At 41.8% G+C, this 18,852-nt stretch overlaps 1 protein-coding gene across 9 annotated transcripts in view; it reads left to right on the forward strand.

The window, feature by feature from the left end:
* Positions 1 to 479: 479 nt before the first annotated feature.
* INPP4A (inositol polyphosphate-4-phosphatase type I A) overlaps positions 480 to 18,852 on the forward strand; it is a 52,715-nt gene continuing 34,342 nt past the window's right edge. For 4 of the 9 annotated variants that reach the window (XM_088521438.1, XM_088521643.1, XM_088521832.1 and 1 more), the window contains exons 1-12: positions 480 to 630; positions 1,408 to 1,452; positions 2,939 to 3,057; positions 3,175 to 3,291; positions 4,360 to 4,439; positions 6,543 to 6,696; positions 7,653 to 7,743; positions 8,560 to 8,707; positions 12,860 to 12,990; positions 13,363 to 13,467; positions 14,287 to 14,395; positions 17,155 to 17,172. In XM_088521438.1, the coding sequence (XP_088377564.1) occupies positions 525 to 630; positions 1,408 to 1,452; positions 2,939 to 3,057; positions 3,175 to 3,291; positions 4,360 to 4,439; positions 6,543 to 6,696; positions 7,653 to 7,743; positions 8,560 to 8,707; positions 12,860 to 12,990; positions 13,363 to 13,467; positions 14,287 to 14,395; positions 17,155 to 17,172 (1,223 nt within the window). In that variant the 5' untranslated portion in view covers positions 480 to 524. The remainder of the gene's footprint in view (positions 631 to 1,407; positions 1,453 to 2,938; positions 3,058 to 3,174; positions 3,292 to 4,359; positions 4,440 to 6,542; positions 6,697 to 7,652; positions 7,744 to 8,559; positions 8,708 to 12,859; positions 12,991 to 13,362; positions 13,468 to 14,286; positions 14,396 to 17,154; positions 17,173 to 18,852) is intronic. The other 5 variants (XM_088521699.1, XM_088521959.1, XM_088521572.1 and 2 more) reach the window with 3 other exon arrangements.

The following is an 18,852-nucleotide window of genomic DNA, read 5'->3' on the forward strand; positions in this document are numbered from 1 at the left end:
GCTAACAACATTTCCTGCCTTTTTGTTCCATGCTCTGCCGCCCCATTGTCCCTTTGTCTTTCTCTGGTGTCCAGCCTCTGCAGGCAGACAGATTTGCTTGTGCTCCCCAAGGACAACAAAACCCAGCAAACTTCATTAAGGGTGATTTAATAACTTAGACAAAGCAGGGAGAAAGCAGCTGCTCTGCTAATGAGTCCCTCTCAGCGCCGGTCGTCTGACCAAAAAGCTTTTCATGCGTGTGGCACAGGCATCAGCCACTTGCAGATGCCGTGTTCGTGCCAGCTGAGTTAGCGGGCATTAGATCTGCCTTGAGCATTTTATTTGAACGGCCTGAGGCAATAGTGTGGCTGTAGATTTGCTGCTGCTATGAGCGTGGCCTAAAATTGCGGCGTGTGTTTTTGCCCTCATTCTGCCTGCCTGGGCGGTGGCAGAGGAACTGGAGACAACCTGCTGCACTCTGATCCCCCGCGAGACCAGCGGCCCTGAGGCCTGGCAGCAGGAACGGAGGGGATCTTCATGACAAAATGACAGCGAGGGAGCACAGCCCCCGCCACGGCGCCAAATCCCGCACGGTGCAACGGGCCTCCACCATCGACATCGCCTCGGACATGCTGGGCCTCTCCTTGGCAGGTACGGGCCGTGGGGCCAGCTGCGGCTCCGCTCCTCCCTGTGCTCCCTCTGCAGTGTCTCCTTTACACTTCCTGAAGTTCCTTCTTTCCGTTGCCAGGAGGTTTAGGTGCACATGGTTATTTGGAGGGAATGGGATAAAGGAATTACCCCCGCAGTGTTGTAAAAAGTCCCTGCATTGTCAATAGACCAGTCAGAGCAATAGGAGGAAAAATAACAGATGAATGTCAAGGTTGCTAAGGGAGAGTCTTGGCAACCTCCTCGTATGACATTGGGTACAATTTTCAGGAGAATTGGGAAACTGAGATTACTTTCCTTTGTCTTTATTGATGAGTAAATTAGGATTATAACCACTGGAGGCTTTCTCTAATTAGCGAGCAAGACAAATACTTTCAAACTTCTCCCTGTTCACTGATTACAGAGAAAATGTGTTTAATTTAATAATAGTGGCTAGACACTAAATAGCTTTAATCCTATTGTCTTCTGCTAAGATTTGGGATTCCTTGTTCCTACAGTCCATATAATTTTGTGGAATTTTGCATATTTCAGTGGTTGTCATGATGTGTTTTGTTAAATGAGATCGTGTCAGATTTTTCAGGTCATTTTTTAGATACTGAAGATTAGCTAATAAATATTTTAAATGTTATTCATGATTCATTGAATTATAATATTCCTATTTTCTGTAAAATATAATTGCTTCCCTTGTATGACCTTGACTACTGGGAAAGATTTGGATGACAGCGGTGGTTGGTAATCTTGTTTTAACTTTCTGATTTACAGGAAACATTCAGGATCCAGATGAGCCGATTTTAGAGTTCAGTTTAGGTAGGTTTAGAGGTTTTTAGGATTACTTAAAACTATCCTAATTTTGATGCTGTGTGCTATGGAGTATATGTGTCTATTTTTTAATTGTTTATACTGAAATACATTCCACAGTCAGAATTGAAATTTTGATTTTTATGGAAATACAGCACAGTAGTTTTATCACTGCCTATAAATGTATATTTTAATACAGTATCTTTCAGTAAATGAGTTTAGTTTTGTGATACTTCAAAAAGTCTGTATTTAAAATATTTGCCCTCCAAAATGTAAAATGTTTTTTACATGCATGTTACATTTAAATGTTTATTATGCTTATGTGAAAGCAAAATGAAACCGAGACTTCAGTCTCAGTGTATCAACAGTTCAGGTCCAAACAAAGTGAAGATTTACTGGAAACACTATTTTAGGGCAGAATACTTTCTAGAGTTATCAAATATTGCATGTGTCTTCTTTTATTTGGTCTTTGCTGTCAAGTGATTAATGTGAGATGCAGAAGTGTCCTGATTTCTGGAATGGTTAAATATGGACCAAGACACTAGTGTATCACTTGAAGAATTCGTGAAAAACATTTTCCCAATGAAAACTGCACATATTCAATTGCAGCTTGGTTTTCTTGCACAAATATCAGGGTAATATTTGGGAATGAATGCTCTGATAGTATGTTTGAAATGAAAACTAGAAATCTGTCTCAGAGGTATGTAATTGTGTTATGAATAATGATATCAACTGGAATTCCTCAGAGCTGAATTTTATCTACCTTCAGGTAAACTCAAAACACACACATGGAACTGCAGAGCTGTTCTGTGGACATCTAAACATTTTGTTTGCCCATCTAAAGCAAACTTGGAGCACAGTAGCTGTAGTTACCTGTTTCTAACTAGATAAAATTTAGCTCTGCAATGTAATGTAATTATGTGGAATTGCTCACTGGATTTTTTGGTAGTCATTTCCTACTCAACTGAACTCTCTTCCCAGCACTTAAAGTCATATTATCATTTTGGAGGAAATAAATTAGTGCCCTTTTGCAATTACCGCTAGTTCTCCTCAGAGCAGTGCCTCTTGATCAACATTCAAGCAAATCCGTTGGTTCTCTGTGGCAAAATACCATTTGGTAATGGGCTTAATGGAGTGTGACTTCAGATCAGCGCAGCCATGCTCCCAGGATTCCGGTGGAAGCTGGCATGAACTGTAATGGCATGACTGTTAATGAGCCTGGGGTTGGGGTAATGCATGAAGAGGAGAACAAGTTTAAATTACATCCACTTGTAATGAGCTGGGAGTGAGACTATCTAATTACACACATGTACTGTTCTCATGCAGAAAAGTGAAGGATTTGCACTGTTATCTTGTGGCGTTAGAGGGAATATTAGGCACTTTGTGGTGGTATTGCTCAGGGTATGTAATATGCCTTTACAAAAATGATTGAGCTTTACAGTATTATTAAAAAGACCACAAATCTAAATTTTATTTATCTCTTCCATACCTAAAGCTTGCAGTGAGCTGCTAACTCCGTCGCTAGATCGAAAACCAAATAGTTTTGTAGCAGTGAGTGTAACTACACCTCCTCAGGCGTTCTGGACAAAGCATGCACAGACAGAAATTATTGAGGTAAGTGGTCAGATACGGACAGATTAGATTGAAAACGGAAGCTAACGCAAGAAGTACTTCTTCCTAATCAGCATCACATTGCATTATATTTTTTATCTTTTTTGTTTATGATTATAGGGAACAAGCAATCCTATATTTCTAAGCAGCATTGCCTTTTTCCAAGACTCTCTTATCAATCAAATGACGCAAATCAAGCTCTCCGTGTATGACGTGAAGGACAGATCTCAGGGAACAGTGAGTATTTTGCCTTCTGTTGCCTTCCCAGGCATTGTGGCTTTTGGCCCCAGTGCTGATTGTGGCCCCAAGCGCCTGCTTGCTCATGAAGACTCAGGTTCTTCAGGGACCACAGCCTTGTCCCTGCTTGTAGAGTGCTTCAGGGGGAGGCTCTGGGGAAAAAGGAATACTTCCCAAGGGGCTGTGTTCCTCTCAAGGGAGCCACATTTGGGTCAGGGAGTGAAAACAAAGCATTTCATAGAATCATAGAATGCTTAAGGTTGGAAGGGACCTCTAGAGGTCATCTAGTCCAACCCCCCTGCACACGCAGGGTCACCTAGAGCACGTGGCACAGGGCTGCGTCCAAGCGGGTTTTGAAGATCTCCAGAGAAGGAGACTCCACAACCTCCCTGGGCAGCCTCTTCCAGCGCTCTGTCACCCTCACAGGAAAGAATTTTTTGCTTAAGTTCCTGTGGAACTTTTGGCGCTTCAGTTTGTGGCCATTACCTCTAGTTCTGTCGGTGGCCACCACTGAAAAGAGGCCAGCACCATCCTCCTCACTCCCTCCCTTGAGGTACTTACAGACACTGATCAGATCCCCTCTCAGCCTTCTCTTCTCCAGGCTGAACAGGCCCAGCTCCCTCAGCCTCTCCTCATAGGGCAGATGTTCCAGGCCCCTGATCATCCTTGTAGCCCTGCGCTGGACTCTCTCCAGCAGCTCCACATCCGTCTTTACCTAGGCTGTTTGAGGCCCATTCTGCTATTGCTATCAATTTTCCCATGTCAGTGTGCTTTGACTTGTGTATTTTGAGAGGTGTCTTGCTTTCAATACTAAAGAAAGAGAAGGGATTATTTTTGGGGATAAAAAGGGATAAATTGTCCTCGTATGGAAAGGAGTTTTTAATAAATTATTGAATTAATTCAATTTAGAAAGGTTTTAATTAGTTATATATTGGCATATGCGCTTACATTTTTGTCCTCATATTTCTGTGCATAGTAATTGTATTTTAGACTTTTGCGCTATGGACAAGGACTTTGTGCCTTGCAAAGGTAAAAAATTACAGTTCAGATACTCGTCTTTTTTTCCAGATGTATTTATTGGGTTCTGGGACGTTCACTGTAAAAGAACTTCTTCAGGAGAGGAATCACAGGTTGCACTTAACACTAAGGTTTGTAATGTTCTCCTATTATGTTTAGAAATTAAAAACTTAGTTCCTGAAAATGAACTTAAAATACAATGAAAATTGTCCTTGAGAAGTGATAAAACCCTTTTTCTTTTTTTCATTTTGAAGTTCTAGGTCACTATTAAAGGAAAACAGGTTTTGTATTACATGGTAATTAAACATGTAGAATGGGACTTTTTCCAACATGGTCATAGACTTTCAGACCTAAGACATGGAAGTCTCTTAAGATTTGTTAGATGTTGGTTCTACTTCTACATGTCAAGAAAGTATTGGCAAAACCAATTTTGGTTTTGTTCACTTTGTCTTCTCAGTGTTTGTATCTGTGGAGAGTGGCAAAAAAATAATTATGCTGAGACATAAACAGCCTCAGAGAGAGAAACCGAACCCTTTCAAAACAGATGTTTAGCTATGTGAGATATCTTAACTGGACAGAGAAATCTAGGTTCTATTTACAATTCCAACACCTGCGTGTTGCTAAATGTATTTATTAATATAATGCGCTAGGAATAGGAAGAGATGTCTTGTAGCCACGTTGGCTGATATAATTTTCTAATTTAATTCGTATTGGAAGCTTTAGTGGAAACAGTATGACTCAGGGAGAAATGAGATCGGGAGAATATAAATTTAGTATTTGTCCTCAAGGTCTAGTCATAGAGATCACACATGGAATCCAATGCAGGGCAAAGTTAGGTCAGCTAACTTTGAAGAAAGCGAAGTGAGATTAAGAAAAGGGAACTGTGGTGTGTAAACACACATTGCAGTAATGTGTAGAACAGGATTCCTCATCACAAAAGGTAAGGGGGAATCAGTTGGAGGGGAGAAGCATGATGACAGCGTGTTCGTGGCACCTGTGGAATCACCACTCAAATAGTGACTGTGGGAGAACGTGCAGGAACATGTAAACTCTGGGCACAGCCAGCCACAGCACAGACAAAGCTTTGGGAGCTGAAAGGAGACACGGGTGAAGTTTGTGCCTTTTCCCTAGTATGTTGTAAAGAAAGAATTAGCAGATTTTAACAGTGGGAAGCGTGTTAAATAACTTAGAAAAGACATCAAAAGTATGATACTGATGATGGGTAAAATAGGCTTAATTAGTCATAGCTGTGAAGAAGAGCAGAGCTTTTTTTTTTGAGGGAGATGAGAAGGGAGAGAAGCATGATGGCAGGACTTCCCTAGTCCTGGATTAGACATGATTGCTCTGTTAGAAGTTATTCTTTCATGGCTAAGTTGGAAATGGGCTTTAATAAAGCCATTGTTTTGATACCAAATATGTGTGATTATTAGAGCAAAGTGTGTGAATCCATGCACATCTTTCCTCTGTTACATTACCCATCAAATGCATAAACTGGATGAGAAGCAATGTCTTAATATATTAAGTCTTAATGTCTTATACATGCTTCGTATCTTTAATATATAGACCTTTTCTTGCAGTCTTGTGCGCGTATTTGTTTTGCCTCTCCAGTACTGTTTGTTCCAGGGATTTACTTATGTTTGTCTGAGTTCTCCCTACGTATTTTTAAATGTAGACAGCAATCTTAAAATGCCATTTAAAGCCTATTTTTAAGTAATAACATAAGGTCTTTGTCAAAGTTAGTCTCTGTCATGGGTGAGACAGAATAAGCAGTGACATGTCGTGGATGTGGATACAGAGGTGATCAGCTGTTCACCTGTCTCCCATCCCAGCTCCTAGCGGGAGGGCTGAGAACGAGGCCCTTCCGGGTTTAGTTTTTACTCCAGCAGCTTCTGCACTGCTAGAGAGTGAAAACATTCAGTTTGGAGCATTCCCCGCCACATGCCTGCGTCCAGTGACGTGCTCCCTGTTAATGTTGAAGCTGGTTTTGCCTGCGACGGCCCGGCTGTAACGACTGGCCTCTCTCCAGTGTTACAGCAGTACTGGCACACGCACATGCCTTTAGGTTGCTTGCAGCTAGGAGGCCTGTGCGGTGCATTTACAAAGTGAGGGGAGTGTTTTTCTAGCGGTAGAATATAAGAATGTGTAAAAGGAGGTTGAAAAGCTTCCTATGTAAAATGTTCGTTAAGTGCATAGGTCAAAAAGCCTTTTATAAGTGTTCCCTTGTTGATAAACAGGTCCACCTCCAAAAAAATTTCAACGCAGAGTGTTTGTTGCAGGTCTGCTGAAAGTGACCGTGTAGGTAACATTACAGTTATTGGATGGCAAATGGAGGAAAAATCTGACCAAAGGCCTCCGGTGACCAGGTCACCTGATACAATTAATGGCAGGGTGAGTATGACTATTGTATTGGCTTCAAAAAGCGCAGACTTACTGACAGCAACGAAATATACTTGGCTAAGGTCTGCTGTCAGCTTTCCTATCCTCCTTAGTATTTTTTTAATTGCGTTTAGGGTCTATAGTGCTTTGCAACCTCAAAAGTTCTCCAAAGAGCAGCCAAATGATGGTGCAGCAGTTCTGTATTTTGCAGAGGAGCTCGTGTTTGGGGTTGCGGGTCTTGGAGAAAATTCTTGTGCGCCTGTAGGTGCCTGATGTGCTTTCATCAGAAATGGGCCTGCTGTGCTCGGCGCCGGGTGCCCCGGTGCAGTTCTAAAGGAATAGCCAGTTTCACAAAGATGCGGTACTGAACCCTATGGATTGAAGGGGGATCAAGCAAAGCTGCTTTGGGGATGATCAGGGAATATAGAGGGGAATTTCCAGAATTTCAGTAGGCAATTTTTAAGGACGACAAACCTTAAAAGCTCTTAATTAAACTGTACATGTTATTTGAATACTGAACATGTATTGTGATAGCAAAATATTTTTCTGATATCAGATATGTGTAATCCTTTGTCAGCCTAGACATATGTTTAATTCTGTAAACTTTCTATTCTGAATATATCTGTGGTAACCATACGCTTGTATCGCACTTGCAGCGTGGATTGGTAGCACTTTGTATCAGGCGAGAACTGTAGCTGACAGATACCAGTGCAGTCTCTTTGAGCTCTGCTTCCTTAAAGTAGCTGAAGAGCTGGATGATCACTTTTTACAGGATTTAGAATCTTTCAGTAATAAATAATCATCTTTAGATTGCAGAGAGTGAGTGAATTTGTTATTTCAGGGTGTGGTAGCTTTTTCCACAGGAAACATATTTGGAATATTTATTTTAAACGTGCCTTCTGTTTAGTATTCCCTTTGTGTCTATATAATATGGTCCTCACTGTGTGGTTTGTTTTTCCTTTTTTCAGATGGTTTTGCCAGTTGATGAAAGTTTAACAGAATCTTTAGGAATCAGATCCAAATACGCTTCATTGCGGAAAGATGCACTGTTGAAATCTGGTAAGACGCTACGGACTGTAACGAGAATACTTCCAGCATCAGTAAAAGCTGTCTGTGTGTGGCCCCAGGATATTTAAACAGATGTTTCGTTTGAATTGGAACAGGCTGCTGATTGAGCAGCACGTTGTAGGAAGGTTATATAAGAATAAATTATTTTATCATCTGCAATATAGAAGAAATCTTTTTCCTTTAGTTAGACTGTGGAGAAAAAAACTCTGTGCAATCTGCAAGTCTGTTCTGCAAGTTCCACAGGAAGTTAAGGAAAAATTTCTTAACAGTGAGGGTGAGAGAGCACTGGAACAGGCTGCCCAGAGAGGTTGTGGAGTCTCCTTCTCTGGAGATCTTCAAAACCCGCTGGGACGCAGTCCTGTGCCACGTGCTCTAGGTGACCCTGTGTGTGCAGGGGGGTTGGACTAGATGATCTCTAGAGGTCCCTTCCAACCCTAAGCATTCTATGATTCTATGATTCTATGATTCTGTTTCTAAGCAATCATTAGGGGGTGAAGAATTGGAAGAAAGTATTTATATTGTTTTGTTTTATTTTATTTTTTTAAGACAGGTTAGTTTTCCAGCAAGTTAGTGCATGAGGGGAAAATGCACAGCATGTAAATAAATTAAAATGTTGAATCTATGTTCTCTTCCCTAATGAGTGCTTTAAAGCATTTGGCTTTTTCTCTTGTGAAAATTCAAAGAGAATATCCATGTTTGGAATAGCTCGCCTGGTCCCTTGCTAAACTGGGTGCAGCATGTTGATGAATCTAAGCCACTTGACTCAACTGAAACTGAAACTTAAATAACATGGTTTTAATCCTTCAGTGTTTGGTGGTGCCATTTGCCGGATGTATCGCTTCCCCACGACGGACGGAAACCACCTGCGAATCCTGGAGCAAATGGCAGAGAGCATTTTGTCACTGCACATCCCCAGGCAGTTCGTGAAGCTGCTTCTAGAGGAAGATGCAGCAAGGTGAGCGCGGGCATGCTAGTCCAGGCAGCAGTGACATGGCTGTTGCAGAGTTACGAGGCCTGCTTTTGTGTTAAAGCACAGAAACACTGAACCAAAATAGCAACAGGAGCAACCTAGTGACTGTGCTGCTGCAGTAAACAAGGTTTCGGGACAGTACTTTAGCTTCTGTGCTTTCTAGACCAGGCCCTTTCAATAGCTGTAAATCACCATGGCTGTGCTGACCTCAGGTGTGGCACATGACCATTTACACTAGCCAGGACTCTCTAATCCTCGACTTTTGTAGTGGATTTACCTAGAACTTACACAACAAGAAGGAAAGGTTGGGAGTCATGTACTGAGCTGGTCATTCTCAGAGGAGGGTGGCGAGAGTGGTACAGCTGCAGCTACTGCATTATTCAACGGGAAATGTGCTGTTCTATAAAAAGCAAGTTTTCAGCTACCCAAAGTAAATTTTTAATGATTCTTAGTTACTTTAAGTATATTGGAGTCCCAAGTGGTGTTTTGCCCAGCTGCATTCTTAAAGGGCTGCAGGGTGGAAGTGTGTGCACTCTTAACTCGTGCATATCTGGTGGGACACTTGTACCTAAAGCCTTGTGCTGCAGTGATGAGCATGGATACAAATCCTTACTTTTAGGGTAAGATGGGATGAGAGAGTGAGGCTCACTGTTACAGCATGGTCTGCATCAAGAGGATGCATCTGGATAAAACTGCCTTGGGATGCTGCCACCGAGAGTGGCCGAGCATGGACTACCATCTCCCACAGATGCCAGTGCTCTTCATCTGCTCGAGGAGTATAGAGTGGCACCTGATACAGCTCCTGTGTCACTGGCATTTCCACTGTCCTTCGTAGAGGCATTAATGCCTGTTCTTTTTATAGCATTAAAGTTTGCACAAAAGTAATATGAAGAGGAATATGTGCATCCTTGGGCTAGTGTCAGGCATAGTTAACTGGTGCAGCTGACTGCATCTGTGTTTTCTCCTACTTGCCTGAAAATGCACTGCACCATGTGGCTTGAGGTGTTTGCCATCACAGCCCTAGCAGTAGGACTTGTGCTGGGGGCTGCTCTGGGCCTTGATTTCCCTGCGTGGCCCAGTAGAGCCACTATGTGAATCAGTGTTTGGGATGGTTAAAATTTGGGCTGGTGTGGGAATACAGAGGTGCTGGTGGTGAAAAAATGGTGGTGGAGTGAAGAATTAGGATGATTCCGCAGTTGGGGTTATCTGTTACTCTCCCAGAAAGTATTGATAAGGCCACTATGTTACTCATTAATAGCATGATAGAGTTAGGACCAGTGCATTAGAGTATGTCATTTTATAGCATCATTTATATCTTTCAACATATAGTTCGGTTATTTTTATCTAAGTTTGTTTTCCATATGAGGAAACAGTGCAATTCAAAATTAAACGTATCTCAGTATTTCCTGGAGGGAGGAAGTCTGGGTACATGAGACAGCATAAATGAAAGAGTAGTAACTCCAGCTACTGAAAATTTTGAGAAAAAGGACAGAGACGAGGCTGAAAGCAGCTGAGTGGAATGAATAATTGGAGCAGCAGGCGGAGAAAGAAAAGTCAGAACTGCTTTGAAGGTGAACTCTCCAAAAGCTGCGTGACTTCCTTGCTCTGAAAAGCAAGCAGAGGTAGATCACAAGAGCACGGGCTCCTCTTCAGTGCGTTGAGAGTTGGCTTGGAGAGTCAGAGCAGACCTGCTCTCATTTTGGGAGGTGGAAGGCAAAGGAATCTCTTAAGCATTTTGCAGAGGTGCTCCGACTTTGCTTCTTTTGAAGCAATTAACTGTCTTGTAGGTAACACACCCATTTATTAGCCTTACTTTCCTGCACTTGTAGGTTGTGGTTTGCAAACAGTAGTTTGATGTTTCTATATAAAAGTCATTCCTTTTCATGGAGATTACAAAATAATTCTAGCTCTATTACTGAGCGTTGGCTTTTTATTTTGGATATATTTGAATCTACTCCTAGAGGCCCAATTAAGTCCGACCTTAATTAGACATAAAACTAGCTACTGCTCTAAGTATCTGATGTTAATACATTTTAATTCCATTGTGATGATTTGAAAGAAAATGATGTGTTAATCCATATGAGCAGAAGTAGTATACAGTGTTTGCATGTATTTTTATTTTTTTTAAGTGATGACTTCCCACAAAAAGACTGCAGTAATTGCAGTTAATTTTTTTTCTATTTTTGAATGTGTAGAAAAGAAACTACCCCGTGACACAATTGGTTGAGTGTTTAAAATTCACATTGTGAATTTTTACTGCTTTTTGGGCTTGATTTCTGGGAGGTGCGCTGAGTTGAAGTGGGCTGTTGTGTTAAGGTCATCAAACTCTTCAACTCCGGAGAGCAAATGCTGCCTCCTGCATGGTCACGCTGCTTGGGCCGTGATTGCAGGGCTTGGGGGTGCACTTTTCGCTACGCGTTGGACATGACTTGCCCATTACTCGGTGTGTGGCTGGTTCTCTACAACTTTCCTCACTGTACGTTTAAAAACACCTGTAAATGGTGAGGTGCTGCCATGCTAATATAAAGTGTTGTAAGCTTCTCTATAAGATGCCCTCCGAGAGGATTGTAGATTAACAACCTGAAGACAGCAAAAGGAGAATTTAAGGTGGATAGGAAGGAAGATGTGGCTTCCTGCTAGACTGTGGATAATGAAGTTCCTTAAAGCCTTGGCCTTGAAATGTGGCTGTTCAGGGGCTCTCGGCAAGAATGCATGGAGATCTGTGTGTCACACACGGTTCTGGGTTAACAGCAAGGCAGGAGACCGGTAACACTGCGCTGTGTCCCCCTTGTAGCCCCTGAAGTTCACACAGTTACACTTTGTGAGTAATCAGTGAGAGTCTGTGGCCCATCTGCCTTTATTCCTTTGGGGGGACCCGCAGCGTAGTGCAGAATTCTTCGCCTTTGGCCAGTGCTGTTAGGTTTCTGATGATTCTATTTTAGGGTGGTTTTCGGCTACATATATTTGGATTAGTGCCCTCTTTTTTGTTCATGTTGCGAATTCTTGTGTGAGTTAGCGCAATCACAGTTGGCATTCATAGGTTACCTGAGATTTGGCCACGCACTCTTTCCTGCGCTCTCTGTCCTGCTGCGCACAGGAATGCGCGGCAGCCACAGCAGCGCAGCTGCCCCTGCCTTAACACCGTGGTGGCAGCTAAAGTGTCCTTGGGTAGTCACAACTGCTCCCTCTTACATAAAGCCTCCCTGGCCCCAAGCCCTTTGAAAGGAAATGAGTAGCTAGGGGGACTTTTGACTAGCTAACATTTATGTCAACGCAAATCCCCTGGTAGCTCAGAGCCTCGTGGGAGCAACAAGCAGAGGATACAGTGGTAGCTTCTGTAGAGCTGGAAGTTTTAAGTCATCGATTTGCTGCAAGAAAAGCCTGGCTCAGCTGCGTGACCTGTTTTGTGCAGGGAGCTTGACAGGACGGTCATTAATAGCACCTTACAGAGAAGAAGTTTACAAGAGGGAAGTGAAAGCATCTTTTTCCAAGTCACTGGTGAATACAGTTTACACTAGATCTGCCTGTTGGCAAATCAGCCTGATGGTTTCTTGGAAACTCGCCTCCTTTGATGATATCCCTAAACATTGCAGAGTAGGAATTACTCTGTCAAATGCTGTCTCAGATTGTATACAGGCAATTGATTAAACTACGGATAAGGGATATTGAGAGAACTGCAAAAACACCTGCTAAATCATTTTGATTAATGATAGTACTGCATCCTCTGCATTTGAGTTCTGTTTAGTGTTGGCTTATTTACTTTTACTTTTTCCCTTCTTCCTCTATTCCAAGTAGTATATTTAGTCCAATAAGTAATCAAAAGCATTACATAAAACTGTCTGGCCTTGGAAACTGTTTTGTAGATACCTGACATGAGACACAAGGAGTGTCTGTGGTGGTCAAATAGATACTAATCTCCCACCTAAACCTATCACAATTCAGATTTAACTTGAGAGAGGACTTGATTATCTTAAACATCCAAGAAAGGTCATTCCTGCCCCAAGGGTGAATTCCAAATATGTCAGTTGAGGATGGTCCTGTGTTGCTATAATGTGGAATGTGGAAAGTTCTTGGTGGACAACAAAGCTAAACACTTCTCTCTCTTTCTTTTCTTTTTTTTTTTCCTTCTTTTTCTAGGGTTTGTGAGCTGGAAGAGCTAGGAGAGTTGTCTCCCTGTTGGGAAAGCCTTCGTCGACAAATAGTTACTCAGTACCAAACAATTATATTAACTTATCAAGAAAATCTAACAGACCTGCATCAGTATAAAGGTCAGCAAGATCTATTTTCAGTAATAAAATTATGCACCTTGGTTGTGCTTGTCAGTGTTCCTTTTAGGTTGGTATCCCAGAATGTCTTAGTTTGATGACTAAAAATACTATTCTATTTTTTTTTATTAACATCTATTATGAATTTGCTGGTGATCTGGGAATATTTTTCTTCTTCTTTCTCTTTATTTCACCCTGAAAGTTCAAAAAATTTTTGAACAATGGTAGAAAGGCTGATTTTTGTGTATATTTCCTCGTATCCTTACTTACAGCACAGAGCAAATGTTGAACTCCTGTGAGTAGTTAAACTTAGGAGAAGCAGAGGATTTTAAAAGTTCAGTTGCAGAATAATCATTTTTCTCTTGCATTTCCCAGGTCCTTCATTTAAAGCCAGTAGCCTGAAAGCTGATAAAAAGTTGGAATTCGTTCCCACAAATTTACATATACAGAGAATGAGAGTCCAGGATGATGCAGGATCAGGTATGTTTCTTCTTTTTCTCAATTTTTTCCATTTCTTTTTTCCTCCATTTTGGATTTCCATCCTCAACCCAAATTGAGTTTTCTCCATACTGTTGCTGTGTAGTAGTAATACTACTTGACTTTTTTATAGCACTTTCCAATCTTGGATTCCAAATTTCTTTGCAAAAGAAGAGGTGTAAGTATAATTGTCCCTGTTTTAAAGGTGGCACAACTAAGTTCTGGACTTAACTGTGCCCGAGGCGGCACAAGTGAGCCTTGGTGCTGTCCCGCCCCTTGGTTTAAGCTGCTCTGCCCTTTCCAGTCTGCTGGATCTTATCAGGGTATTAAAGGCTCTGACTGTTGTTTGTTGCTAATTTTGTGTGCTTTTGATTTATATATTTATTTTTCCCTCTGGAAGCATCAAAATAAAATCATGCCAGTTCATTCACAAGCTTCTTTCTTCATATATAACCTATTTTTTTCCTTCTTTTAATGCCGATGACCACTAACCACAGACACATACTTGTACTGTGTGTATCCATATAAGGGATCCCTGTGATGGCAGGTTTAGGGTAGAGGCTCAAGGCTTCTTTTTCACTGTCAATCTTCTAGATCAGGAAACAGAGGATCTGCATTCAAACATGATTTTTTTTTTTCACTTTAAAAGTACTTGATGAATTTCCAGGGCCTCTAAAACATTTCAGCTTTTCTGTGTCCTTCAAAATACTGGCACAAGGCTTTACAAAGTTACTTTCAGAGTAGTTTTTAAATTTCCCACAGCTGTTTGTCCACAGTAAAGATGACAAGCTTTCATTTGTAAGTCCTTTTTGTCCATCCCAGATCAGAACTACGACATAGTCACCATAGGAGCACCAGCAGCTCACTGTCAAGGCTTTAAATCAGGTGGCTTGCGGAAAAAGCTGCATAAATTTGAAGAAGCAAAGAAACAGTAAGTAGAAATATTTTTGTGTCAACTATTTCATACATTTTCCTAGTGCTTTATGCTCAGTGGTTTGGAAGATCGTTGCATTCCATGTTTTTGTTGCACCTCATTCAGTAATTCTACTATACAATATGAAGATTAGTTCATGCTTTTCCAAAAAATAAGGAAAACAATTTCCCTTTTGCTTTACCATATTTGCTTGTTTACTGATAGGGTCTTTGTAGTGCTCTTTTTAGTGAAATCTTTAATTTTCTATAATACTTGTTGGATGAATTATTTTAGCCATTTTAAGTGTTAGGTTTGAGATTTGCCTAAGTTTAGGTTAAAAATCTGTCTGTAGGACCTCCTTAGTTACACCACGTCACACTTTTACTCCATTATTTTCAGGAGATTTCTACCCCTATTATAGCTTCCAGGAGTTCAGGTTGCTGAATTCTCCCTAGTGCAAAACAGCTGTGCTTGATAGGCAAATTTCTCATTGACAGCTTGGGTTGAGCTGAATGAGTTGATCTTGGGTTGAATATTGAGGGAGTATTTTCTGTACTGCCTTGAGGTCTGTGCAGACCCAGTGCAGATCAGGCTTCTGAAAACCAGCTTCACTCTGCCCTACAGGCAGGATACATCACCCTCACAGTCCCTCTCTTCAGGGACTCTCTGGAAGTGCAACCATATGTACTGGAGGAAGAAGCAGAAACTGGGAAGGTCACATATGCTAAAGGAGCAGACCTGCATAGTGTCCAGACTGACTCCCAAAGAAAAGATATTGTCACCTGAGTCTGTGTTAAATTTGCTGCAATAGAGAGAATTTCAGGAACAGTGAGAGTGGCACTGCAGGGAATCACTGTAGCCAGGGAACAGAGTCCTTGGAAATGCTCTTCCAAAAGAAGGGATTGATGGTGGGGAGCTGATGTAAGGAATGAGTGATGCAGTCAAGCATCAGACTGCTTGAAGCAGTCAAGCTCTGCCAGCTTGGAGAATCAGTTTTGGCAGTGGATAAGTCAATAGCAGCATCCTGTGAACATCAGTCAAATGTATAGAAAGAGCAGTACAAAAATCTGTAATTGTTCCTGACTTACCAAGTGGGCTAGGGTAAAACTGCAGGAAACTGAGCCTGGAAGCACTGCTACACTTAAGTTCTCCCTTCCTGTTCCCTGAACGCCAATATTGCTTTCTGAAACACCCTCCTTCTGTCACCTTACATGGGTCTTGCTCATTCAAGGCCCTGTGTAATTTTTATTCTCTCACATTAAGCAAGCTGATCAGAGAGCTTAATTTCCATCCAGTGCTTTTGCTCTAAGCATTGTAGAATTCATCTTTCTGAGTCCAGGAAAACTGCAGGTTCCACATTTGAAGGACGAGTTTTCTGTGATAGTATTTTCATAGGCTGTGGACCTTTTGCTGCTCTGGAGAATTATTTTTGGGAATTTTCCTGTTCCAGCATTCACTTAGAAGGCAGTTAGCACTTTTGTAGTAATTTATTCCGGGTCACGTAAAAGCAAACAGGGACATGTCCATACAGAGAATCATGATAGATTTTTGATACAGAAGATTAGAAAATCAAGTGTTAATTATCACATATTTCATCTAATCTGTTTAGCTGGTATTTCTGTTTGAGAGCATTTATTACACTCATTTATTGGAACTGTAGAAAACCCCCGCAAAATCCTGAAATATTCTGTGGTTTGAGGTTTCCAAAATGGTCTTTGAAAGACCTTGTACTGTGTAATTGAGACCTGCTGTCATGTGCTTAAGGTTTAAAACCAGCACTGTGGGCCACAGCCCCCAGAAATTGAACAATTTCAAAGCATGAACTTGAAGTACCACGGCATAAATTGAGTCAATAAGGAAGAGCCACTTCCAGTTTGAAATGTGCTAAACAACTCCAGCAGCAACAACGATCTGCAGGTAGAGCCAGACTACAAGCAGGAGTGGTGGGATTCACGTCCTCCATTTCCAATGTCTTTAGTGCAGATGTGAACACCTGAGCTCGGTGTCCTGGCGGATACCTGTGGACGAGGGGCGAGGTACCCTCATGTAGGTATCTACAATCAGTGAGGTTTCCTGTTTCTCTCCGTGGACTGTGCAGGTGGTGTAGGATGACTAGCTCAGATGCAGATGTTTATGGTATAGGTGCTTGAAGCAGGGTGAGGTGCGTCCAATCCTAACTTTCTGTTGTCAGTGGTAATTCTAGGTCTTATGTTATAAACAAGTTAATGTTGAGGATTGCAGTGGCCCCTGCTAGCCTAAAGCACATCAAGAGCAGGCTCTTGACTGGGATTATTGATAAACCTATTATGTTGCATTATGTATCCCATGGCTTAGTAGTTGATTAAAATATATCGTAAACCTAATTGGCATATGTACTGATATGGCCGTATGAATTTCATCTTGGCTGTTAATGTAAAATACAATTTTAGGATTGTGAAGGCAAGGGGACTTTTTTTTAAGCATTACTTGCTTATCATACAAACCCCTATAGTAAAATCGAGTTTCATCTCTTTGATTTCCCTCTTATGTAGCTATTGTTCAGTTCTTTTATCTTTCACTGGCAAAATCCATCTTTGCGAACCCACGACATTTCCCCCAAGCTAGACACGTGGTGATGTGGCAATCTGTGTTTTTGGCTTACAAGTTTAATCGTATGTAGTTGCCTTGTTGAAAACATGACATAGATGTTATTTCCTCAAGCATCCTTTGCTTTGTTTTCTGCTTTTGGTATTTGCTAACAATCTGCTAATTTTATTTTGGTTTTTCATTTTTTTTAGCAGTTATGAGGAGTGTTGGTGAGTTTTCTGTTTCTGAGTGTTCCGTAGAGAGGGTTTCTGTTCCTTGGGTTGTTTTGTTTTGCTTTGTTTCCTTTTTCTTTTCTTTGGCAAAGACCTAGTGTGTTTTAAAATGTGCAGGGCTTTTTAATGTCATGCATCATGGCACCCCTCATCGTGCTCTAAATGACTGCAGCTACTTTGTAGAACATGACGTATGAATGGATTTCATTTCATCTGCAATGTTTGTTTGTAATGAACAGCTGCTTCCTGGCTCTCTCAGGTCAGCAGTTAGAAAGCTGCAGATCAGAAAAAAAAAAAAAGAATTTTTATCTTTTCATCTGTTATTTCTGGTGAGAACAGAAGATAGTAGAAGATAATGAAGATAATACTATTTTATTACATTTATGGTAACATACTGGGCATGGTTTATGGTTTTGTAATCCATGTCTTCACTGAAACATTTTCACCTGACCTTTATGTATTTTTCTTCATGTCATGGTGCTCAGAGCTATAAAAAGCAGTCGTTACTTGATGGTTGAACAGTGCAGAAGTTCTGCTCTAAATTACTTACATTTAGGGTTGAATCTCTAATCCACTGAGAGCTCTAAGCTTATGTTATAGCTTACTTATGTAGCCCAGTGAGAGCTGTTCATTTGAAAAAGCAATTGCAGGTTGGAAAGATTATATATGTGAACCTTACACCATACAATCTCCCCCAATCATCCCCGCAAATGTTTGTGATTAAACAAATAATAATTCTAAGTGAGATCTCAATATGCTGCATGGCCTTTCCTGCCAACTACTTCATCTTTGTGCATGTTAATCACGCCGTAGTGGAAATAAATTGCTCAGAGGAATCGTCACTAAGATCTCCAGTCAGTGCAGAGCGTAAGTCACGTGCACCCCAAGACCTAAAAGCTGAGGTTTATTTTCTCAGTGGCTTGTGGCAGTCCTGGGCAGCGCTCTCTGGGACACAAATAAGGAAACTCCTTCAGGGATCCTTTCTGCTCCTCTGCCCTTTGAAAATGACCTTGTTTCAACAGAAACCCCAACGGATTAATCAAGCTCCCCTCTTACCGTAGGGTCCGTTGAGCGGCACGAAGCCCCCCGGCTGGCGCCAGCGGCCGTTGTTTTGGAGCGCGGCCCGCACAGCTCTCCCGTTTTACCTCACAGACTCCCTGCGGAGGCGACAGCAGCGGCTCCACCCGGGGCTGCTCGTGGGCTGGGGATGGAGGCCTCTCCCGACCCGCAGCCTCCGCCCTCCTTCCTGCTTCATCCCGTAGCAGGGGGGTGATGTCCGCGCTGAGCCCGGTGCTGGCGGTAGCTGCTCTGGCACTGAGGCTGCGCTGAATCCGTTTATCGCTGCAAGAAATGAATGTAACAAAATTAAGATACAGTGCGATAGGTGACACCTCTTGATGCCACAGCACGACCAGGATGTGACTTTTGGCACAGCTGGAGCTGGAATATCGGCCTGATATTTGCACAGCTTTTGTACCGGGGGAGAAAACACAACACGTTATTTGGCAAAGGGAGAGATGGCAGCTTGATTCCAAGTAATCCGGCTGTTATGCAACTTCAGCCATCTGAAAGCCAATTTTTTTTCCCTTCCACCCACGAGTAGACAGAATCAGTGGAGCCACAGTAGGCCAACCTATGTTTTACTGGTATAGGTTGCTTCCCTTCCTAGTTGGAGAA

The sequence above is a fragment of the Tinamus guttatus genome, unplaced genomic scaffold (assembly GCF_059628265.1).
Source record: "Tinamus guttatus ecotype Peru unplaced genomic scaffold, ASM5962826v1 Tinamus_guttatus_pri_ptg000002l, whole genome shotgun sequence".
Classification (NCBI taxonomy): domain Eukaryota; kingdom Metazoa; phylum Chordata; class Aves; order Tinamiformes; family Tinamidae; genus Tinamus; species Tinamus guttatus.